This window comes from Rhinolophus hipposideros (assembly GCF_964194185.1).
Source record: "Rhinolophus hipposideros genome assembly, chromosome: 4".
In the NCBI taxonomy this organism is placed as follows: Eukaryota; Metazoa; Chordata; class Mammalia; order Chiroptera; family Rhinolophidae; genus Rhinolophus; species Rhinolophus hipposideros.
Window position 1 is genome coordinate 44,177,397 of NC_138050.1, and position 25,914 is coordinate 44,203,310.

At 36.3% G+C, this 25,914-nt stretch overlaps 1 protein-coding gene across 6 annotated transcripts in view; it reads left to right on the forward strand.

Moving 5' to 3' along the window:
- The window catches only part of UNC5D (unc-5 netrin receptor D), a 510,000-nt gene extending 484,616 nt beyond the window's left edge, over window positions 1-25,384 (forward strand). For all 6 annotated transcript variants that reach the window (XM_081045544.1, XM_081045546.1, XM_081045545.1 and 3 more), the window contains 2 exons: window positions 6,359-6,537; window positions 18,492-25,384. In XM_081045544.1, the coding sequence (XP_080901670.1) occupies window positions 6,359-6,537; window positions 18,492-18,696 (384 nt within the window). In that variant the 3' untranslated portion in view covers window positions 18,697-25,384. The remainder of the gene's footprint in view (window positions 1-6,358; window positions 6,538-18,491) is intronic.
- The last annotated feature ends 530 nt before the right edge of the window (window positions 25,385-25,914 follow it).

The window sequence follows — 25,914 nt, forward strand, 5'->3', positions numbered from 1 at the left end:
ACTGGCCAGTTTTCTGCTGCTTCTGACTAGTCTTCCAGAAGTCAATGGCCCCATATATGTTATTTCAGCTTAAGGGTCTTGGCTTCTTGTCTTACAATTTCTCAGACCCTCCAGGCTCAGGGTCCACACATCTCAATTTCCATTAAATATAGATCCATCAATATAATAATGTAAGATAGAGTAGATATTAATCTCATCCTACAAAGTAAGGAAATGGAAGTGCAAAGAAGGAAAGGACTTTGTCTGAGGTCATATCACTATTGAAGGGCAGAGATAGAATGGGAGTCAAAGGAGAATTCACTTGAGAAATTTGCAAAATCATACCTGATCTTTGCCATGATTCTGACTGACTTCATGAATTTGAGCTTATAGACAACAGCATTCCCTTATGACTGGTTATTTGAGGGGCAAGAGTAGCTGAGAAGTAGAATCAGGAGAGGCCTGTGATGCTTCTGTTTAGCAACAGTAAAGTAACCCCTGGTTAGCTTAGAAAAGCACAGATATTTTATTATTCATCTATAGAGTGAGTGAGTGAGTGAGTAAGTGTATGTGTGTGTGTGTGTGTGTGTGTGTGCGTGTGTCTGTATATACACATATAGACACATATACAGACAGACATATATTTATGTATAAATATGTAAATAATACATATTTATTCATTTTGGCTTGGCAGAAGGTTTAACTCATTTTGTATACATACAATTCAGTGTCAGCTTTTTTTTTCTTTGAAAACTCGTAGCCTTGTAGCATTAACACTTCTCTCCATCCCTATTTCAATTCACTGTTCATGCACCATGAGTATTTCTAATTTCCCAAGTAGTTTTCTCTGAAGAGTGGATGGCTTTCCAAAGGACTGTGCCTCAAAAATTGACAGCTGTCTTAACTGACATGTTTATACAGTATTTGCATTCATTATCACTAATTAGCCTTATTAGTGCTAAAGTAGTTTTGATGGGGAAGGTATATCCAGAAACCTAGGATCGGATATTGTTAGAGTCTCCTTCTTAAATAGTCATGGCATATTTAACACAATACATTTCAAAGTAAAGTTAAAAATTGTAGGAAAGTTTTGAAATAAAAACAAAAGGAAAATCCAAGATTTTCCTTCTGGCATTCAGAAGCAAGCAGGAAAAGGCAGATAAGATGTTTCTGATGCAGGCTGCCCTAAATGTCTCTTAACAGGTCAACAAAAGCACTCCAGATTTAAAGGTTTTTATTTTTTGAAGGCACTCAGATTTTGAGGCTCAACTTCCACTATTACAGGATATTTATGTAAAAGGAATGTGACAGGGCTCATACATCCTGGTGCCTTTGCTCTTGCTTAAATAAATTCTTGAAGTGTTTGAAAGGAAAATGAGCTAATAAACATAATCTTATCCTTTACTCTCCAGTTCCTTTACTAATGCTTTACAAAGTTTACAATCACTTTGAAATCCTCGAAGAAGATAACATCACAGTATATCTTGATAAAAGGAGGCAAGTATGAGAATAATACTTAGATATTCAATGTTGGACTATAGTCATCCAATTTGTAGGCTGCTGCATTTTAGAAGCTTTCTGAACCCTTTTGATCCTATAAGGATCATTTTATTAATTGCTTCAAATGTTCCTGCTGGAATTTGGCCCGATACATCTCCATCTCTTTGGAATAAGATTTACTTGTTAGGTAAATCTAATTTGTTATAATTTTTCTATGTCAGAAGAAAATTAATAACATTGGAAAGCCATATTTCAGGTACCGTGTCATGTGCTTTCACATAAACCATCACAACTCTGTGGATTAGTATTGTAGTATAAGAATTTACACGACATAACCATCTCAAAGAGGTCCAACTTCTTGTCCAAAATTATAGAGCTAATCAAAGTTCCCGACTGAGATACCTGACTTCAAGATCAAAGTCTGGATTTCCATACTATGCTACTTCAGAATCACAGTCAATGAGGTCTAATTTATCAGTCCTAACTGTGGGTTTTGTCTGTAACAGAAGCCTTCTCTTTTGGGGCTTAGACACTAGTGACAAACATCACAGCACCAATAACTGTCTTTTAGTATGAAAGTATGTGAAAATCAGGAAGTTCTTTCCTTAAGACTGTGGGAGGCTGAGATGTAACTATGTGTGTAATGGGCTGGAATCATTCTGCAGATCTTCAAAAATAGAATAAACTTCCTACATATAGATCTGCCTGCCAAGAGATGTCTTGATTGAATAATCACTCTAGGTCCTTCCAACCCTAGGATTATCTCACTTCTGGCGAGAACATACATCTGGTGATAGAAGTGCTGAATAAAAACCATCCTCTTCTCCCTAAAAATGATCTAGTTTTTGTGGTGTATGCTTCAAGAAACTTTTGAAGCTTTCAACAGATGTCTGGAATATATTTTAATGCCCACCTGCAAAAAAAATTTTGCATAGTTGGGCACTTCCTACCTTACTTTAATAATTTGTCTTAGCGTCACTATTTCACAAATTTAACAATAGAAACATGAGACATAAAAGAGACTATATATATATATATATATATATATATATATATATACACAATGTATATGTATATATATATGTAATTATGTATATAAAATAACATTGATTTTAAATATCTAAATCGATGCAGTGATTATTCTTGTCAAAGGCATTTGGTTCTTTATGTTTAATCTCCCATCCATCATATTCCTCCATGCCTCCTATCTACCAAATAAATACAATCATTCATATCACTTTTGCACTTAAGAATTATTTCAATGAACAAGATAATATATCTTTTCTGTTCTTATGGTGGTTAATTATTGTGTTAATCTTTAGGAGCAGTTTGGTTCTCCTTAAATTTAAGCCAAGTCAATTACCTCATGATTATCAGCAATTGATACTCTATAAATCATCAGTATCACCTATCTGAAAATTGTAGATGGAAGCAAAATAATTTTGCTAATATTGAAGAGAAGGGAAGAATCCCCAAGTGATTTATTTCATCATTCCTTATTAATATTATTGAAGAATCTATTTTTTGGTAGAAACAACTTAAATGGGAATCTTGCATGTAACTATTTTACCTTCAAGCAATTTCTCTTATCTTTCTTCCAAAAGTGGTGAAAGTTAGAGATGATTTGTCTGTTACAAAATAGAATACCTGGAATTTCTCATTGATTTACAACTCCCAAGCTAACCATGTAGCAGCTGCTTATCTCAGATGTGCAGAGCATGAAAATCTACTGTTCCTCTGAATATTTAAACAATCAGAGAATGTAGTATACCTAAGGATTCTTATTACTTGGCCCAGATGTCTTTTAGAATGCATCATAAATATTTCATAAAGTGTCATCCTTATGCATGGAAAATATTTAAATTTGGAAACTTTATGAGGGAAATGGGGAGCCATTTATTAAAGTGTAGTAAATAGAAAAAATACTTATTTTTATAATTAGTCTCATAATATTTTGTCACCGTCAAATTGTACCATTTTGTCTAATTTTTTTCTGCAGACTTTATGTATCAAGGTGGTCTTCCTTCTGCCAACAGTAAAGACAAAGTTTGGTGGATGTAGTGAATTCATAGATGCCATGAGGGCTTCCAAAAGCCAGTTCTCTGTCTACTGCAGTTTTTCAGCAAATACTGTCAGTGTTTTCAGTTTTATTGGCAAGCCACCTTTTCATGTGTTAACATGCTTTGGTGCCATTTTTATAATAACTACCATGTAATTGCATAGAATTCCTTTTTTTTCAGTTATCTCTGGTTTCTACCATCCTTTTTAAGGATATTACCCTTCCTTAAGTCAGGGACTACTTAAGGAAACCATTCCTACTTGATTTGCATTGTTAAAGACCAGAAGAAATTTTACAAATCATGATAAAAAAAAAAAAAGAAGTGATATATCTTGTAACCTATTTTATTCAGTAAGAGGCCTGAGTTGGTTTATTTTATAATCACCCTCTATATCAGAAAAAAATTCTCCACTCAGTCTGAAATAACCACTTATCTACTCAATTTCTATTCAATCAATAGCTACCCATCCTTCAAGGCCAACTCAAATGCCTCCTCCATGAAGCCCTCCTTACTCTTAATTCCTGAAGCATAATGCTAATATCACTCAGAGAGCACTTTTCTTACCCACCCTGCTCAGTGGATTTTTTAGTATTTGTATTAAAGCAGGGTGATATAGTGAAATTAGTCCTAGTGTAAGTATCAGGATATCAGAATTTTATTTTTAGCTATGTCACAAACCACCTGAGTGACTATCAATTTTCGTTTCTGTGGAGTCTATAGAAAATTCCAAAAGACTGATTAGGAAATTGAGGCCGAGAGAAATCATGTAGCATCCAAGGTCACTAAGCTAGAAGTATAAACTCATATTCTGATTCTGAAAACCATGCTTTTTCTATTGCCCCATGCTACCCTCAAATACTGGAAGAATTTTGATGAGCATTGTTTAATAGTATTCCAGGGAATGGAACTAAAACCAGTAAGTAGAATCTGTTTAATGTGATATGTGCTTTGATTTTCCAAAAGGAAGATATAACACGCAGCATTTCTCAAATACATTTGACCATGGGGCTGTTCTTCCTTGGATCATCTTCTGAGGTACCCTTTTAGAAATGCTGGGTTAAGGCATTGTTTCCCAATGACAGCCCTCAAAATGTAACTGTGCTAAATGGTTATAGAAATATAAAACACATTATTCGTCATTAATAAGATCTCTGCATGAACCAGTTTCCTCAACTAAGTTTTCAAGGTCATAATACTCATCAACTCTGAAGGGTGATAACTGTGTGAGCCTGGGCACCAAACAAAAAGGGCCGTGGTGCCCTCAGTAGAAAGATGTGTAATGATTGGAAAAAGCAGGACAGTGTCACAGGACAGTTCAGAAAAAGCGTGTGATGAGTTGAAGGACCACACAAGACAATGAGTTCCTAACACAAAGGATAGTTTCTTGGGGTTTCAACAGTCCTAAGTAGTCACCTAACCCAATCACAAATTATGTTTTAATTTCCCTTTATATTAGCTCTCTTTTTCTGTATAACAAATGTATCATCAGTTTAACAGCTTAAAGCAACTCCCATTTGTGGTCTCACATTTTTCATAAATCAAAAGTCTAGGCTTGGCAGTCTCTCCAGGCTGAGATCAAGGTGGCGGCTTGGGATGTGTTCTCATCAGGAAGGAGCTCAGAGTCTTTTTCTCAGCTTATGTAGGTTGTTGACAAAATTCTGTTTCCTACAGCTATAGGACTAAAGTCCCCATTTCCTTGTTGGCTCTTAGACAGCTGTCAGTCTCAGCTCCCTCCCTAAGGGGCACCCTCACGTCCTAGCTTATTCCCCATCTTCCCTCCCATAGGCAGTTTACAACATGGCTGCTTATTTTCTTGCAGGACAGCAGGGGAGATGCCTCCAGATAGGAGCTGCCCCTTCTCTCTTTTCAGCGCCACCCGATTAGGTCAAACCCACCCAGAATCTTCTCTTGATCAATGCATAGTCGATTGTTTAGGAAACTTAATTACATCTGTAGAACCCCTTTGGTCTTGTAACAGAGCATAATCATAGGAGTGAGTCAATCAAATACTTTTCAGGCCTTCCAATTGGGTTAGTCCACATAAACTTACCAGCCACCCCTCCCATCGGACCCATTTCTCTGTGATTTCGTGATGGATAGGATGACCTAATTGCTGTGAAGTACTGAAATAACAGGTCCTCACTGGACAGCACTGAATCAGAAGCACAGTGGGCAGACAGCAGGCAGAAGCCTTCCAGCCTACACCACAGCACACACTAGTCTAGATGTCATCACTGACTCATGGCTGGCTCATATTTTATAAAAGCAATTTAATTCTGCAACAAGACCAAAATATTTACAATAGAATCACAGACAACTTTAGGATGGGGAGAAACATAAACTTGACGATGATCAACATACAGTCAGTTCCCCTTTGTCGCTTTTCTGACAAGTGGCTTCCCAAGCAGCTTCTTCGATCAGCCCATTCATCTTTGATCAGCTCTATCAGAGGGACATTCCTTACATTGAACTGAAATCTGTCGTTTGGTAGCTTCTTCCTACTAATCCTACATCTATTTCCGAAGGAAACAAAAAAGCAAATATGTTCTCACCTGGTATCTCTTGTAGGAAGCTGATGATTATGACTCCTCTGAATGGAAGAGACTGTTATAAATCTCCAGTACACGATTTACTAGACTACTGAGAAGTCATTTACTATTTTAGAACAGAGGGGAACTTGTCAATATATTTTATAGAGTCCATCACAATAGGCAAGCATTTTGTGCATGTGTGTTTACATAGATTTTCTTAAGGAACAAAAGAGTTGATCAGTACTGCTTCCACTTGGATCTGATCATGCTTTCCTTATTTTGTTTCAGAGTGAAAGAGAAACCATCACTTTCTTTGCACAAGAGGACAGTACTTTTCCTGCACAGACTGGCCCTAAAGCCTTCAAAATCCCCTACTCCATCAGACAGCGGATCTGTGCTACATTTGATACCCCCAATGCCAAAGGAAAGGACTGGCAGATGTTAGCACAGAAAAACAGCATCAACAGGTAATTGGGGCAACTTCTGAAAGAGAATTTTCCTCAATGAGCTGTGAAAAATGAAGTGAGTTGGATGTATCCTTATTATTTCCAGGCTCTAATACCTGATTCCTTTGGCCATATTTTAAGTGAGGTTCAGCTAAATAACTGGAACAAGGGCAAGAATATGACACTGTGTGTGGCCTTTCCTGCCAACACACTTTGCCTTTGGGGACATTATGGAAAAGTTCTACCTTGGTCCTGGTCCTATCTCCAGGTTTGCTAGCTGGGCCACCAAATGGGGGTGGGGAGAGGTTAAACTATATCATCTTGGTGCTTGCGAGGGATCCCAGCACAGTCTTGAGCCACAGATACAGAAATAAAGAAGTTTCTCATACCTCCTCCTCGCCTCCAGTAACCGTAAGCATGATTGCACTCTGAATGGGGACATGCTCAGTCTCCAGAGGTGGGTGTCTCAATATAAAAAAAAGGAGTTTGAGGATGATGATTCTCGAGTCCGAAGGCAGAGGGCATTGAACAAGCAAAAGTTTACCTAGGTGCCGTGGATGAGTCTGCTGCTTAAGCTGGCACTTCTCATTACTGTGCTGACATTATGGTTGAGTTGAGAGTGGAATAGAGAGATTCATAATGGACTTTATTCCATCAGATGAGAAGAAGCAGGAGTGATGCTATCCAGAGCAGCAGAGCTAGGCAGGCAGGTTTTAGCTCCACCTGATGGATAACGAGTACAGGGAGAAGGCACTGACCAATAATACCTCCTCTCTCCCTAATTCACGTGGCATGCCTCAGAATGAATAGAAAAGAGAACAGTTTTGCCAGACCATCTTATTTTCTTTTTCTTAGGACTTTTGTTTTTTCTTTTGAGGCAAAGCCTTATTTTCTTACTGTTTGGCTTTCTCTGTCATTTCCGTTCTTTATTTCGTTCTTTATTTTCACAGCTATCCTACCTGACTCTTTCTTCTCTGAAATGGAGGGTAGAAGTCTGCCAAGAAAAAATATAATGCTGTTCCCTATTTCAAAAGGGACCAGAATCCAAGAACGAACGGTCCAACTAGAAAGCAGTCAGGCTCAGAGTGGAAAAGTGAGAGAGGAGACATTCCTGCAAGAAAAAATGGAATTTACAGAGACAGGCAGGCCCAAAAAGAATAGTCATACTCTTGAAAAGACATATATTAAAAATGAAAGAATACAAAAATTGAATGAATGTACAGGAAAAAAATAATTTGAATATTTCCCAGCACCTTTGAAAAAGAATGTCTTGTTTATAATATATAAACAGCATGAAGATGAGAAGTTCACTTTCTGATCAGTATCAGGACAAGAATGAAAAAGTAACCCAGAGAACAGAATCTAGTTTAAAAAGAACACTGGGCAGGGACTCAAAAGATCTGCAGGGCACTCCTGGTTCTACAAACAATACTAGTCTGCCTAAACAATCACTTACCATCCCTATTTCTTTTCTACAAATGTAATTTATAGAATTCGAACTATGTTGACGTTCTAGTCCATTCTGGCTATAGCATTTATGATGTTTTAATTCACCACTTCTAAGAAAATAACTGCCACAAGCTCTCTGTGCACCCATGGATGTTGTCAATAATTTGCTGAACGAACGTACACATCTTCCTGCCTTGTTTTATTTTATCCTCCATTTACAGTATATGTAAGAGAACTACAATGAGTGCCTCCAAAGTCATCGGTTTCTGACCTTACAAAGTAGGGAAGATGCATTTCAAACTGGGAGACTAAGGTTAACATCCTTTTGTCTCTGAGCTCTAATGAGCAGTAATGACTACACAGGAGCACACTGCCCCCTCCAGTGTCCAGGTCATGAAACTTGGTGTGTCTGTTTGCTTGCTTTTGTTTTTCCCTAAGATCTCTTCTCCAGGAAAGCCTAAATTTCCTTGATATAATGACCTACTTTATGGAAAGTTTCTAACATGGTGCCCAGAAAGTGTCAAGTTGCAATAAATGTTAGTTACTCCCTTTGAAAAGTCAACAATTAATAGCAAATTAGAATAGCATGAATACATGTAATCTATTTCTATCTTTAGATCTAATGTAGTTAACATATTCAATTGTAGTGAATGGCATTTCCCACTTTCCTCTTTATTCTCTAGCTTAAGTCTTTAAAAGTGGTCTAATTATGGAGTAAGAATGATTTAATCTAGGGGTCAGCAAACCAGATAGTAAATTGTTTAGGCCATATGGGAATTGTTGCAACTACTCGGCAACTATTCAGCTCTGCTTCTGTAGTGTCAATCAGCCAGAGAAAAATGCATAAACAAATAGGCAAAGCTGTGTTCCAATAAGCTTTATTTACTAAAACAGGCAATGACCCATATCTGGCCTATAATAGTTTGCTACCCCTCATTTAAGTGAGTCTGCCCTCACTTAGTCAAACTTCCACAGGATCTTATTGCTTCAGTCAGAGTAACACCTGAAGCTAAGGCTTCTCCATTCCGCTCTGCATCTAAGCTTCTTGAGAAAAGGGGCATAGGACAGTGTGGTTCCAGCAGAGATGGGCCCCAAGGCATTCAGAGAAGTAGAACAAGAGAAAGACTAGTGAAAACCACCTTGCACCATGTTAACTCATTCTCATTTTCCAGAAATTGTTGGGTTCCTTTTATGTTTTCATTACTGGACCAAAAATGTATCTTCTTCTACACGGGAAGAAACATGTAGATGAAGGGGGTTTTCAGACGTAATTTATCACAACTTCCTTTTGTGTAATCCCAAATCATTGGTCATGCCCTCTTATGGTTACAAATCATATAGTATAGAAATAATTTTCAATGTGTGTTAAAACACAAAAATCTGGTATTGTCGATAGGCCAATATTATTGGGTAAGAAAGTTGTTCTGTACTTGAGATTTCATCAACTCTGGGATCACAAGAGAATGATCCCAAATCACATAGATAGTCCTTCTATTCAGAGAATTTATCTACTTTGATTTCGTGACAACACTTTTACCTAACTCTTCCCTTCCTCTTAAAAAGCTGTAAAGCAACAGCCTTCAAATCATGAAGGAGGAGTTTGCAAAGGAAGTGGAGGGAAACATTGGCTTTTATTTTCTTGCCAGAGAAAATACTCTCTTAACCTCCTTTTGGTAAATGCAAATGTCATCAACGATAATCTGCTTTTCTGCCAAACAAGTTTCTACTTAGGTCTGAATAGGAGAGAAAAGACATGGAATATAAAGTGAAAGGCTCAGCAATCCATGAGAATGTAAGAAATGTCAGTGGTGTCTGCTATAAAGTGGCAACGCAGGTGGCCTTGCAACTTGCATGGAATATGGATCATGCTCAATAAACTCCACAGCCTAGCAAAGTATGTCATAGATAAGTTGAATCATAGATTCTGTGAGCAAACTTTATTACTCAGAGCCCATACTTGCTTCATGTCAAAGCTGAAATGGCACATTTATTCTATAAATTCAGGTGCAATAACTCTTCACTTCAGTGTTCTTGGTCACATGTGACTGGTAGGTGGCTAGGGCTCAGAAATAAAGAATTCATTACACAGGAGTAGGTGGCCGGGAGTGTTGCTGAGGACTAAACAAATAATATTGGAAACTAACTACTTCAGCTAGAAGTATTCTCCCTTCTCTACACTTCCATAGCTCTTTGTATTTTTATGATACTTTTTAATTTTTTTAAAAAATTACAGTTAAACATATCTACTTAGGGGAAATTCAATAAATGTTTTTAAGTGAATGACATGACCTTTTTCACTGGATACCATACTTGACCTTAAAAACTTGCCTCCTAATGAATAGAACTGATATGAATAAGCATCAAAGGATTTTGAAAGCTGACCTCAAAAGAAAACAAGTTACATGGCTGACATTGTGGAGACTTCCTGTCTTTTCTCTCAGGTCATAGATAGTACCGAATACCATCAGGGCATTCTTTTTTTAGGCCTCATGATTTTCATATTCCCGAAACCCTTGTGAAAACATAGCCAGCTTGACCAAGTTACCATGGGAACAGATGCTGGATAAAGTGCATGAGATATGACAGGCTGGATAGAGGGGGAGAAGCTGATATGAAATGGAAGAAAGGATTCCAAAATAGGAAATAACAGATAAATTACATCTTATTAATATTTTTTATAATAGTATACTTATTTGAAAATTTTAAGCACTTCCAGAGAAACATATTTCTTTCTGGTCAACTGGTCAAAATAGGTCAAATGTATTTTAGATGTTAGTTTTCATGGGTAATGAAGAAATCATGAACAAATGAAATTCTTCAAAACTCATGGCAGATAAGCAGTACTATAATATCTTGTTTTTCCATCAAACCTTTTAACAGGATCTCTAATGAGAAACAGAATCGTCTCACATTAAAGCCATATCCTTTCATTCCCTCTGTCCACACTCTTAATTGGATGCACAGGAACAATGAAATGGCCAGAGGGCAGTGGGAGAGGACAGACAAAGGTCACAAGGCAGCTTATTATTCTAGTTCTGAATAATTTTTGAGAATTCACTAGAAGTGGAATAGTCCCAGTGCCAACTTTCTTTTGGGTAAAGGAAGAAGGGAGGACAAAGAGAGAAGATAATGAGGAAATGGATGGAGAATGCCTGCTTCAACTAAAGATGTCACTCAGTGATCACTAAGACTGGATATTTTCATTCCTGTGTTTTGGCATTTACTATGATTACACCAAACTAAGCTTTCCTGGTTCTCCAATCTAGAGGCTAGAAAATACGTTCTTAACCTTTAAACGTAAAAATGGATGTGAGGCTCCCATTTCCAAAAAACGACCTTCATGATTCTTCCAAGGAGAATGAATACATAGGGGGATAGCTAGCATTACATAGGTCATTGGAGGCAAGATATGACGAAGCTCAAATCCAATTTTGTGGCTCTGACTTATGCAGGGTCTGAAATCGAAAGAGCCTTTACAGTGAGGCCAGAGAGACCCAACACAGCAAAGTGGCGGGTATTTGGCTTTCATTCCACCAAATTCAATGACTCATGAAACTACCCACTAATACAAAGTGAAAACAGAGAGCCCTGGGACAAATTCAGCCATGAAGGAGCTGTATATGGTTTGTAAGTGTCAGGTGTCCAACCTAAAAGCAATATAGAAAAGTAGCTTTTATGTTCCTCCAGGAGAACCAAAGTCTTGCTCCCACTGTAAACTCCAGGGGGTGATGACACGGGGCATTGTGTTCCTTCTAAGCAAGGGGAGAATTTGTGCTGGTCTTTGATGGAATAAGTTTTCCTCCTTTAAGCTAATATAGTTTTCAGAAAAGATGGACATGCTATGTCCCCATTATAGTCTAAATGATCCCCATTCACAAGTGCTATCTCAAGCTGTACTAGAAAAGCTGACGATGTCAGGATGTCTGAATATGATGTTTTCATAATTTGAGAAAATGAAATTATAGGAATGATTATACCTAATTTATTGGAGTACGCTTTAAGTGATTAACTATTTCTCTTCAATTATTTTTGAGGTTTTATTCAAACACATATTGAGTATTTTACAAAGGGAGAAGTCTAAATATTTCACCCTTCTCTCATTCAGGATTAGCACAGTGGTCTTTCCTCTCGGAACAAATGGTGGTCATTCTGTATCACCCTGAAAATGCTTGAAAATGTCTCAAGGTTATTGAAATAGAAAATTAATTTAAATGAAGCCTACTTTTCCATGATATACCCCAATTCAAAGAAAAGTAGAGATTTGAGTTGATAGTTTTCGATGCCTTTCATTTCCAAATATGAAAAACTGATAAGCTTATCCTGTCAGCAATGAAACTGGAGCATTGAAAACAGGGTCTGCAATTGGCTTTATTTTCATTTGGTAACTCATAGGTGGTCCTGAAAGCTCTAGGGTTTTCGATACATTTCCAAAGAACAAAGAATCTTTGCTGTTTCCTTTCAAGGACAAGATAATAGAATTGGCAAAAGGAAGAACTATGAGGGGAATTTTATTACCAAATTAATTGGCCTAAAAGAATTAAGTCACCACTCTTAGGGCAAGACAAAGTGATACTCAGCATGTTTTCAGTTGCCTATATTCTTTCCTTTTAGGTTCTCCATACCAGCTTTCTTTCTTTTGAAAGCACAAGGGAGCAATAGACATTATGGTGCACATTTTGTGCGTATTCTTAAAAAATGGAACACTGACTTGCTTTATCCTGAAAGCTCCTTTGCTGTTTGTTGAGTACCCAGTGAGATTGAAGTTTGTAGATGAAAGCTTGGTGAATGGGCCAAATGTGTATCGTGTGTCCAATTACTACCGTTCAGAATAAATGTTTTGTTTTTGTTTTTGTCTTCTATTTGCATATGAAGAACCATATGGAGAGTTGGTTTTGGTCACATTAGAGGCTTTCATTATATGAGACAATTAGGATGATAGCTGGGACATTAATATTTTTTTTCATTATGACTATGTTTCAATTTCCTACTTGGTACTATGCAGTAGGATTATGCACTATTCTTAAAATGATATTTCCTAATTTATTATAGGCAGCTAAACTTAATTTTCAATTTTTGTACCACTCAGAAAGAAGATATTTTTAAATATAGTTTTTAATGTCTAAAATAAAAAAGTAGACTTAGATGTAAATTGCAATGGTTTGTAGAATATAAACAAACTTGCAGCCTTCATGTTACAGCTATAAGTACTCCCTTCTACTTGAAATTGTCATGTGTGATCCTAACTTCTAAATGAAATTATGGTATTTGGTATGAGGTATCATCAATGCTAAGGATATTATGCTGCAGCTCAAATGTGGTCCCCTGCTATATTTTAGTGGGGAATTCATTCTCACAATTAGTCACAAGATGAGCATACAGCTTGCAAATAGGTATATTGGCCCCAGGCAATATGGTTCTGAATAACTAAAATAAAAGCTTTGTTATGTGGGATCCAGAATGGAAAGGAGACCCTTATAGGCCAGAACAGTCTGATAGAACTAAGAACACTAAGTCAGGCAAAAATCCAGATAGAAGTGCAATGTGCCCTTGGTAGCTCTACAGTGCATTTCTCAGATCTGTGCCTTCCTCCATTACTATTTTCTAGTCTCTATTAACTGAGGACTTGGATTCCCTAAGACTCTTGCATTTGAATACCGCTTTCAAGTACTAAAGAAAAGGTGGTATCTACAAATTCTCATTGACTAGACACCTAGACATGTTTCCTTTTCATAAAATTAGCCCTGTGTTACAATAGTCTATAAATGCTTTATATGACAGAATGTTATCATGGTCCATCAATTCTCCTCTCCTGTTTGTCCCCAAAGAAGGAAACAGACGGCACAGTAGCTGTTTCTAAAAACCCTCAAATCTAATCGAATTTCCATTATTAGTTTAACATGGTCATTAATTTGAAGATGTATTTTGAAAATTGAAGGGTCTATATAAAAATTCAGTTTGTGATCCATGTACAACATTATAAGTTGGCCTGTGTCTAGGTAGTAAAATCACTAAGATAAAGATTCATATTCCTAGTTCTTCCCTGGTTTCCACAGAAAGCGTGGGATTTTATCTGGGGATCAGGACTGAGACAGAGAAGTCTCAGACAGATACAATTCATCGAGGTAATAAAACAAACCCTCAGGAACTCAGGTGAATAGAAAGCATGTAGGCTCAACTAATGAAATTAAACTTAATAAACCATTTCTACTCAATGAACTTCTATGGATAAATCTATTCCACTGTCTTAGCATGTGGGTTTTTTTACAGTTTATCTGTACTCTTTCAGTGAGGGTTCCAAAGGAAGAGATAAAGTCATTGAGTCTATAGGGCTTAGGACAAATAAATTGAACTGAAGACTTATAATGATTCTAAGTAAATTCCTAAAATGTACAGAGTAGATAATCTTACCTGCATTGCATACAGCATCTTTGTGACACCACAAAAAAATATATTATTTTTAGAAATTTCCTCAATCAGAATTTGAAAAGGCTATGGCAAAAAGGTTCCCCAAAGTTCAGTGCATAAAAAAGTAACAATTTGAAGCATCTGAGATCAGACATTCACTTCTTTAAACATGTTTCAAAGAGAAAGGGAAAACCAAATAAGTTTTATTTAAAGGCATTCACCTGAATTTCAGGACTACTGTGTTTGCTAAATGTTCCCCTTTATATATACACATATCAAAGATATTCAGGACATTGCTTAAAACTATTGCTATGAATTCTACTTTCTAGTATTAGCAATGCTTCCTGAATTGTGTGTGCACCTACGTGCTTGTGTCCAAATGCACCAGCGTAATTATGAAGAGAAATGGATCCCATCGAATAGGGTCAGAATAACTTCAAAAGCGTGGTTTGAAGATAACCAAATGAATATATGGTATACCAATTTTCAAAAAATCATAATGCATCTGTACCCATGCAAGCAGTAAAGTAATTTAACTGTATTTGAGGAATAGCCTATTTCGTTAGGATTTAGGGTCTTTTATATATTAATTATTGTGGTATAAAGAGGTGAATACAGTTTAATAGGATGTCTGTTTATCACAAAGCTTATTGAATCATTTTTAATAAGGCTTATATGTTCCTATATGTATCTACTAAAATTAAGTGGAATTTGAGATTTGTGTGTGTTATGCTGAGCAAGTGTCCTTAAACAAATTCAGGGAATAAATCTGAAACATGCTTTGGGAAACACATTTCACTGCACCAATATGTTCAGAGACCTGTGCCAAATGAGAATTATATTTCTGCCATTTTTGATCACTTAGTTTCCTTTAACCCTTGGTATCTATTCTATAGATCAGGACTTTTCAGAACTAAGTGGCTGGCAGGAGTCATTCTCCACTCTGCTCCTCTTCCTCTAGGCAGATGTGTTTATAACACCATGGATTTATGATGTTTTAAAATATTGTGTTGGGAAAAAGATTCATTATAATCCCCAAACCATATTCTGTAGGCCTCTCCTAGAGTATTAGTATTATGTTTTTATGGCCAGGTCTTCCTCTCATCTCTTGAAATGTCAAAGATCCCGGACAGCTCTCAGAGGGTTTGAAGCAGAACCTGTAGCTCTGGGATGTAGCAATGTTGACCCTCTAGGTTCTTATTTTCAAATGTAGTACAAAACAAAAACTGTAGTTTAATTTTCTCTCAAATTGCTACCACCTCTGGAAATCTAGGTTAGGCTTTAAGACAGTGTGGGATAGGGATCAGCACCAGGGCCTTCAGGCAAAATTTGGCCCACAACCTGCTGCTATGTACTCCAGGATCTAGAATGGGTTTTGCATTTTTCAAATGATCAGGGAAAAAAATGAAAGAAAGTAATATTGTGTGACATGTGAAAACTATGACATTCACATTTCAGTGTCTCTAAATAAAGTTTTATTGGAACACAGCCATGATCGTTCACTTATGTACTCTCTATGGCTGCTTTCACACTACCCTGGCAGAATTTACTTGTGCTGTAGATACCATATGTGTCTCCTAAAGTAAAAAATATTTATTATCTGGTCCTTTACAGAAATATCTTATTAACCACTGCTATCGAATAAAGTGTAACATTGGGGTGACACTGTAGAATGTGATTCTTGTCACATTCATAGGACACTAACGAGTTCATGTTGTTCAACAGCAGGTACAAAATATAAGCTCTCAGTAACATGATGAGAAATCTGTGCTGCTTTTATTCTTGTGTTTTCTGATGTTATTTTTTTTTTCTTTTTGAAACGGAGAGCATAAATTATCATTTACATGCCAGGAACAAATGTATGTTCATGGTCATTATTCTCATAAATTTTATGGAAAGAGATTGTCACACAGTCCTTACCCCCCGGATCCACTCAGACCTACTGTCTGTTTGCCTCTTTCTCAGCTGTTTCTCTAGTTTGTGTTCTGCCTGAGCACCAGTTGCGGTGTACCAATTTCTTTACCTGATACAACAACTTTCTCTACAAACAGCTCCACATGACCAGGAAAATGTGGCAATATTCAAAACAAGTTCTTAAATAAGAGAAAGCAGAATCACTTCAACTACCCAAAAGAAATTTCCTTGGCCATTTCTATTACTGTAGAAATTAATAACGATATTTGATTCTAGGGCTGATGTGGTGGGGGTGGAGAAAGTAGGAAAGAGAAGATGAAAGACAAAGATACTAGAGAGAACATTTTTAAGCTGGCCTTCTCCCTTTCTCGGTTAAAGATTCAGATGTTGTGGAACATATGTCCAGTAACCTGATATTTATGCTATTTGGTAACCAACTAGCTTTAAACAGTCCCTTAAGACCTTTGAATAAAATTTACTCAAAATTACTCTGTGTGTGTATGTGCGTGTGTGTGTTGCTTGTAAATGGTAAAGTGCCCTTAAAAGCTTGTGTTCTCTTCCAAGTGTCCTTTGCTATGAGTCTACTTTGTGATTATATGCCGAGTGTGGTGATGGAAAGTATTACCATCTTCAAAATAGGCAATTCTTGGTTGACTCGGGAAACTTTTCAACTCATCAGAATTTTGCCAGAGGTGACATTACTATCTTGCTGTAAAAGCTACCCATGAAAAACTGTGACCTTTAATCCTTAATGTTGCCTTAGTCTTCATCATACAAAAGTTATTACCTAAAAGGCTACCATTTATTTTCACTGACGATCCTATATAGTCTGTAAAAAAAAAAAAAAACTCATGGCAATCAATTACTCAGTTGATGGATATTGAATAAACACCTGTCATCGTATTATGATGTGTGCTGTCATAGAATCAGAAAATTATTAGCTATGCTCCTTCCCCTTGTCTGTAATCCAACTGGGAAGACCAAGTGCACTCACATGAAATATATAAGCATTGTACTCACATGAAAATTTAAGCACAAGCATTGAAAGAATTCAGAGAAGAAATAAATCATATTGAGGAAACAGGAGATGAGAACTGAACCAGGCATTGTAGGAGTATAGGATCTTGATAAACAAACTGTAAAGAGAGAAAGTGGGCACTCCTAGTGAACAGAATAGATTGACTGAAAGCACAAAGCAAAGTGTAACCTGAGTCAGCACTAATGGCTGAAAGGACAAAAGAATACTAAGTAAAAATATATACATATTGCCTCAGGTATGTTGAGGCTAGACCAAGGAAGTCGTTGAAAACAAGTCGAGTAGATATCTGATAATTGAAGAAAGAATGCAGGGCATATTAAAGTTTGGAGGCATAAAGAGCTGTAAGATTTTTGCTGTGATTCAGGCCATAAAATGATAGAGCATAAATTAAATGTAAGTAGTATGAATGGAGAAATGTGAAGCTTATGAACATGTCAAAAAGAAATAAACAACATAAAGGGAAGACACAAAAATAAATGCCCTACTGTGACAGATTGAAAAGATAGTTAATTACTGAGATATTTGTTATAGTTAGAATGGGGGCCATTTGGATCCTGAAGATTATAAAAATTTCGGATGTGTTAAGTCTGAAGATGTGGAGAGACATTTAATTGGAGCAATTCCAAGGTCATTTAGAGATCTGTAAGGAACTCACATTAACCTCTAAGACTGGAGGTGCAGATTTACACATTGTCCACTCAGATTTGATAACTAATCCATTTAGTACATGAGCCCACTGAGCAGGGAAAAAAGAAGAAATCAAAGATATAACCTTGACAGCCCTTATGTTTACCAAGGGAGAGATAAAAAGGGGTCAGCTATTTTGAAAAAATAGTAATGAGTTACATCATCACATAAGCTAATGAAAGGGTTTTTCAAAGGATGTAGTCAAAGGAGAAACACACACACACAACTCAAGGAAAATAAGGATTCAAAAAAAATTAGAGGGTAAGAAGGTCATTAGTAACGTTCTAGAGTACAATTTCAGTTGAGTGTTGGTATATAAATTAGAGTGCCCCAGACCTGCCTCAAAGGAGCTTTGCACTCCTATTAGAACAATATTCATAATTCATTTTTAATTCTCATATAAGTGATTTTTATTTGTTCCTTTATTTCTATTTTCATTTTTGTTTTAATATTCTTTTTATTTATTTAACTGTCTGTCTAGGAATTTATCTTATTTTGCTACCCAAAGTAGCCCATCTGCTGTCATTTTGAACCTGTGGGAAGCTCGTCATCAACATGATGGTGACCTTGACTCCCTGGCCTGTGCCCTTGAAGAGATTGGAAGGACACACACGAAACTCTCGAACATTACAGAATCTCAGCTCGATGAAGCCGACTTTAACTACAGCAGGCAAAATGGACTCTAGTCCACTTCCTCTCAAGAGACAGAGCGATGGCCAGCCTCGGGACATTGGCTTTAAGTGGAAGAAATAGGCAGCTTTCTGCCCCATGGCATTTTGGAAATTCAGCCTTCATTCACAATCAGTGAGAATCCCTGGTTGAAGAAACTGAATTTTATATAGGTAAAATATGTTAATAGGGAAAAGTACAAGCTCTCTTAAATAAAAGAAGGCTGTCTCCTCAGAATCCACACTGGGGTTAACACTTGATAAACTTCTCAGATTTGGGGTGGCAAGGATAAAAGTGAGGGCATATCTAAATAGAAGTAACTATGGGAAAAGATGAGCTACAATAAAGCTGGGAAGGCAGAAAATGAAAAGTGCATGTTTGAAAACAGGTTTTTAATGATGTGCCCAAAAGGGCAAGCTGATTCTGGTACCAGATTGTCGAGAGTTTTCTACCAACTGGCATCTGTGATGTCGGCAATCCTTGTAAAACTGGCTTTCAGAAGTGAAACAGGGTTGTCAACCCATTTGTGTGACTTCAACAACGTCAAGGAGGTCATTTAGAATTTAGAATCTGAGTACATCACACCAGCACCAACCAACTCCTTATCTATCCTAGGCACTTAATGGAAATAAGATCAAGAGATATAGACCACAAACTAGTTATTGCAGTGTACCCCAACTTCATTTTCTCCTAAGACAAATCTACCCCATTCTTTCTTCACCTTCCTTACCCATTATGGTAGAGGAGAAGTTTCAAGCAACATAATTAGACTTTTCAATATGGAAATGTGTTTCTTCCAACTCAACAAAGCAGGCCATCTCTATTTTCAGCTAAGCCACTCAAATTGCAGAGTACTGTTCACACACAGCTTATTACATGGATTTTGAGACGAGAGAGGTCAAATTAGGTCCAAGGAAACATATGGACTGCAGATGCCACAGGCCTCATATAAGCTGTACTTCTAGGATGCAAGCATTGATCCACTTCCCCAACATTGTCGTTATAAGAGAATGAGAAGTTTTTACTATACTTTTCAATCTAAATTCATGAAATTTCCTAGTCTTTTGGTACTATGTTATCACCAAATCTCTCCAGAGAGCTATAGGTAACCCTCCTTTTGCCTCTTGGGAAATTAGCAAATAGTCTTTGTTCTAAACAATATCTGAGTAAATAGACCTCTACCACAATGTCCTAGAAACCATATGCATTGTTCAGGGAGCCATCAAATTCTGACAACTCAACCTTACCAAGTATGCTTTCTCTATAGCACCATTAGCATACTGCTTTATATTTTAAATAAGAGGCATTAATATTGTAGAGAATTGAAATTCAGACAATTCATGTCCCCCATCTTAACACTTTGTCTTTTATCCTATTTAATCATTTTGACAAGATGTCCTGGTAAACTAAAGATGAAAAGACCTGCTCCTGTTCATCTTCTGGCGGATGCTTTAATCAACTGTCCACAATTAGGACAACCAAAGTCAAGGACCTAGATTAATCACAAGGCTGATCAGCTACTTAGAGGTTGGCCACACTGGGTTAAAATAAAACTAGTCAGGAAATGGGGGAGATGGGGAGTACTTGGCATTGGGGATATGATCAGTTTTTTTTAAACAACGTTTTTGTAGGTCCCATGTTTAAAAAAATGCTGTGAATTAAGCAAAAAAAGACCTAAAGGTAGGATGAATGTATGATACATGGGTAAGGCATTGAAGAACCCTTGAATGGGTTGGTTATTTTCTCTAACTAAAGTGTGGTATATATGGTCCCCTGTATGCAACAGAAGGCTTTGCTACATGACATTCAAAAGCATCTTGCTTTTCTCAGGAACCAAAGGCATGTTATATAGAACAAACAACTCCTCTTAGAACTGTCAAGCATATTTTCAGAATACCATATCTAGATCATGAAAACACCCTTTTGCTAGTATGCTCAACTTGTTTATTCCTTCTAGGGAACAATAGAGAGAAAGCATGAAAGTGTAAATCATTTCACATCCCTGATATGATTCTTGAAAGAGAAAGAAGTGGAAGTAGATGGTCAATCACCCAAAATAAACTTGAGATTAACTGGCACGGCTGGGATGAAGAAATAATCTGCATTAATTGTTAACTAATAACTAGTAGAAAACACATTATAGAGATTTTATTAGCAAAATTCTCTTGCAGGATTTTTGTTTTAAACCATCCTACCGTTTTTTTCCTCTTCCCTTCTAATTGGCCTTATAATTGTTTCATCTGTTCTGTGACACCACACAGATCCTTTTTAGATTTTTGATATATTTTTTATATTTTAAAACAGATGAAAAATTTTAATGTTTTCCCTAGAATCTATCTAGACTGTTTTTAAGATAAGAGGTTATTATCGATCCCTGAATGTCTGGAATTTCTTCCATGGATTTTTTTTTTTTTGGGGGGGGGGGCTTTATAAACACATTTGATTATCACATTCAGTGACAAAGGAAGCAAATTAACATGATTCACCTCTGATTTCAGCCCAAGACTCAAGTCCACCTTTCAGTCCCTTTTGTTCCTCTTTACGGTTCTCTATTATTTAATTCTGCTAGGATACTTCATAGTATTTCTACAAAAATGTATGAAATTATGTGGCCATTGCATGTTAGAATTGTGCAGTATTCTACAATAGATTTCCAAAAAGAACCCATGCTTGTGAGATTTACAGACCTGTGTGGTGGTGGGTGTGTGTGGTGCAAGGCGAACATGAAATTGCAGATCAGATAGATTTATGTATGACACTTAAACCTGTGGTTACTCACTGTGACCTAAACCCTTGTTCTATTTTAATATTTGCCTGCATAATACAAATGTCCCTCTTGAAAGAGATTTACTCGTCAGTCCAAGTACTTATTTTAGAAGTCTTATTGTCCTAACGCAAAATGAACGAAGAAATTAAAAATGGCCTTACTACTTGGTAGGTTACTTAAAATTTTTACAAAACATCCCACTTAATGCCAAGTCTTTAAGACCTCAAAGCCATTTAAGTCTAATAGTCATGCTTTAAACATGACTTAATATCATGCCATCCAAATGGCGCACTTCACAGCTTCATCAGACTGCAGCATCAGAAAGATAATCTAGTTTTTATAACATTGCTTGTACAATCTTACCACTTTATATTAAAATCCTTTAAGCCAAAAGGAAGCTCACTCTATGGATTTAAATGCAAACTTCATTTACCGGTCCAGAAAGTCTCATAAAACTCAAACATACTCCCACAAAAATTTTATTGGCCTTTTTGTAAGAGATGAATAGGAATTGACACAGTTCTCTTTAAAGAGGAGAACTTTTCTCTTTTTTTATTTTTATTATTTTTATCTCCAACTGCAAGAATTATGCTTTGCCATATTCCCTATAGTGTTCTTTCAGTTAACTTTGGAAAGGGATATTAAGTCAAATAACTAAATATTATTTTTGGATTAAAAGTTATGGATTTAGTACAACTATCTCAACATCAGGATTGATACGCTAAGATGGAATATTAAAATGGTATAAATGATTTTAGAGAGTATTCTCCACTTGCCAAACTTCTGGCAAATTTACCTGTGAATTTCAAAATGTCAGAAATTCTTTTGATGTGCTTTTGTCTTTCCTCTTCACCATTTTTCTCTTCAATTTCTTAGTCCTTCTGTAAAGGTGTTGAATAATATAGCTACCAAATGTGTTGAAGGTGAAGTTCTCTCAGAGGTCTTTGTTCCAGACATGTGAAGGTCACAGAAACCAGGACGGAGCTGAGAAATGTGCTTCTCTGGCCCACTCTGTGGCCCATTTTCATTAATTTTCCTCATGAAACATTGCAAAGTTATGAATCCCTAGTAACTCCCATTGACTGGACCAGAGGTGACATCCACAGCAAGTGGGAGAGCAAAATGTTGTCCTACAGAAAGTGACAAAATTTTATTAGCCTTTTGATGTTAGTTGCCATAATGCTGTATTTGAAAATTGATGCTTTAGCCAAAAGCTGAATGACCACCGTTTCTGCAGTTTCCACTGTTTTGTCTGCATAGAATTTTTCTGAACTACAAACAAAAATGTATTTTGTCAAATGTCACAAAGTGAAAAATGTTACTAATCTTAGATGTGTTGCATATTTTGTGTTTTTACTTTCCAAATTCGTTCAAAAGCTGCAGTTATAAAGTTGTTTGGCTGTATTGACAGCATGTGGTGTTTTTTGCAAAAGCAGTTCTAGGAGAGCCAGTGTCTACCACGGATTTCTCACATCCCTACTCCAGGGTCGTCCACAAAAATCAAAATGGCAATTTGTATGTTGTATTTTTTGCAAAAGATAAAAGGGGATGGGAATCAGACCTGGCTGTTAGTCACTAGTGTGTAGTACTGTGATCTGAAGTAGGAAATTTAACTCACATAGAATAATTGTGGTTTTTGAAGCAGCTACTTTGCTTTTTCCTTTTGCTATGAAGATCATGGATTTGGAATGTCCTCATGAGGTGGGCCTAAGACAGTAACATTAAACTTCATGTCTTAGAACCCACCCTCCATCTGAACCCAAAGATTAAAAAAGGCAGTAAGCTTCGTGTTTAGGCCTAAGCTTAAAAATGTGCTCCCCGACCCCTAATATTGAGTTTGGCAAGGGGTACATCTTTTTTTTTTCCAAAAAGTTATAGCCTTAAATTATAAAATATATCACTAAAGTTGATAATGTAATTCTTTGCATGAATGGAAATGTATGTTTAATATTTTTACAAAAGGCATGGTTACAATGAAAATGTCCTTTTGCCTCAAATTTTGCTAAACCCAAAAAAGTATTTCACTATTTCAAGCATTATTTACATACAAATTCCAAAGTGGACAAATTGTACAATTCCCTTAAAATTTGATATGGTAGATTTAACAGTGGTTCTGTTGAATCATATAAAGGAAAGATGATATTTGAGGGAGTTTGTAAGCAGAATATCATGTTTTGACCCCATTACTGAAACACACACATTATAATCAGAAATAGGTCTAATAATTGTAATATCCCTCCATTAGTGAACTCTGGTGATGTAAAGGGAGATCACCCCTTACCAGGAGACTTTGATCTAAGAGTCATCAGAGGGTAACTAAAAAATTTCAATCAGAAACATTCTCTAAAGCTTGTCCTAGATTATGTCGGTTGCTCCCATTCAAAATCTCTCTCTGAGAAAGTGGGGAAAAACTCAGTCTGAAAAATTTCTGGTCAGGAAAACAATGTTTTCCTTTTCTAAATTGAAATAAAGACTGACTAAAATTTCCCATTCTTCATAATTATTTCTAATTGGTACATGCAATCCCGTACGTGTCGACCTAGTAACATTGCAAATAGAAGCAATTAGAGGGAAGCTGGCATATTCTTCTGACCCAAACTCAAAAAATATGAGTTATTGTTCACTTCTATTTCTATATGGAAGAATTTCAAAACATTTCATTTTGTTCTGTTTATTTGGGGACGGTGCATGAGTGAGGGAGAGGGGGTGGTTCTTTCAAGTGATTCATGTCTCAAATTCATACCACCCTCAACTTTTGTTTGATGTATTCAAAGCTGACAACAAACAAACAACACAAAAACTGAACACTTCATTTGACATGAGGCTGAAGGAGTGAGCAAGCCAGAGGAGAAAGTTTGAATAAAGCATGGCCTTGGCTTCATACCACACTTTTTGTGCCTTGTATTATCAATGTAAATTCTGAATGTTGTACAGTAAATACTTGGATGGACTTCTTAGAAAAGGCTGCACTGGCTTCTTTTTCAGCACATGTACATATCTATAAATATATATACATATATATTTGGTAATGCCAAACAGCTGTGTTATATTGTATTGAACAAAATGGACGGTTTGGATGTTTTATGTAGAGTTTGCAAAAAAACTGGATGGTTACAGACTTTTCAAGATAAATGTACAGACATAAATTACTGCATATCAGTTATTTATGAATAAAGAGTCTTTTATTGACATTTTAGGATACTTCATGAGTGGCACTCTGAAATCCCAATGAGGAACCCCTCTACACATCTGCCATATCCTAGCAGGAGCTGGAATGTCCTTCGCATCAAAGACAATTTCTAAATACCTGTTAACATATTGGACCTAATTTCTCCTTCTGGTCTTAAGGAGAAACTATGGCTACAGAAGCAAAGATAAGAATATCTTCTAACATTCCAACACACACATACACACACATAACTTTCTTGGGATATCGTTTTATACACTCTGAGATAATCTTAGCCATACCACAACTGAGATAACCGTTCACCTAATTCCTCAAAATGCTTGGGTTATTTTTACAGACTGTATAGAAAATGTTCTGCCTCTCCATGGGGGAAATGTTAAGAAAATAACTACAGTGTTTCACATTTCATGTACATCATGACAGGTTAAATCTATTTTAAATGGTTTTAAATGCTGAAAGCTCCCAAGAATTTAACCATAACTACCTAGAGCTGGCCAGAGCCAGTTTAAACAGTATGATGTTCTCAAAGGCAGTTTCTGATCTATTTAAACTAGTTGGTCATAAATTAAAAGAAGATTAAAAATTGTTTTAAACCAATATTTTCCAAAATGTTTTTTTAAACAACATACCATTCCCATAGAAATATAACACGTGTTGTATTTTTTTGTTTGTTTGGTTGGTTGGTTGGTTGTTTTTTGTTTTTCAAATTAAGTTTGGAAAGCTATGAAATAAAATGAATAGATTTCTGGAACCTTTTATGTGTATGATAGATCTAATGTATATAATGGGTCTCTAAGAGGGGAGTATATACAACATTCCCTATACTTTTTGACCATGTAATTTTCTTTTTGGATCATCTTACAGAACTAGTAAGAGTGGGTGTGAATATCCACAAAGTGGCAATGAATGGTTCCAACTGTTCTTTCTGACCACTTTAAGTTAGGCAGAACTTTAAAGCTGATTGAAATATATTTTAAAGTTACTAGTAGAATGAGAATTGGTTCTAATTAACTAAACTAGGTAAATCAGTATGATTCGGCAGAACCAAACGGAAAATTCAGAATTATTGGCATAGTTAACAGCAAATAAATTCAATATGAGTTGGTCAAAACAGATTTTAACTAGAAGAAGCTGTAACTGACATAAAGATCCAGCTATAACTAGTTCATCCTGATGAAAACAACAGATCAACATGAATCTGCAATAAACTGTTCAAAATAATTTTTTAAATATTTTGTTAAAATATTTTTATCTTATTAAAAAGTGATTTTCAATAGGTTA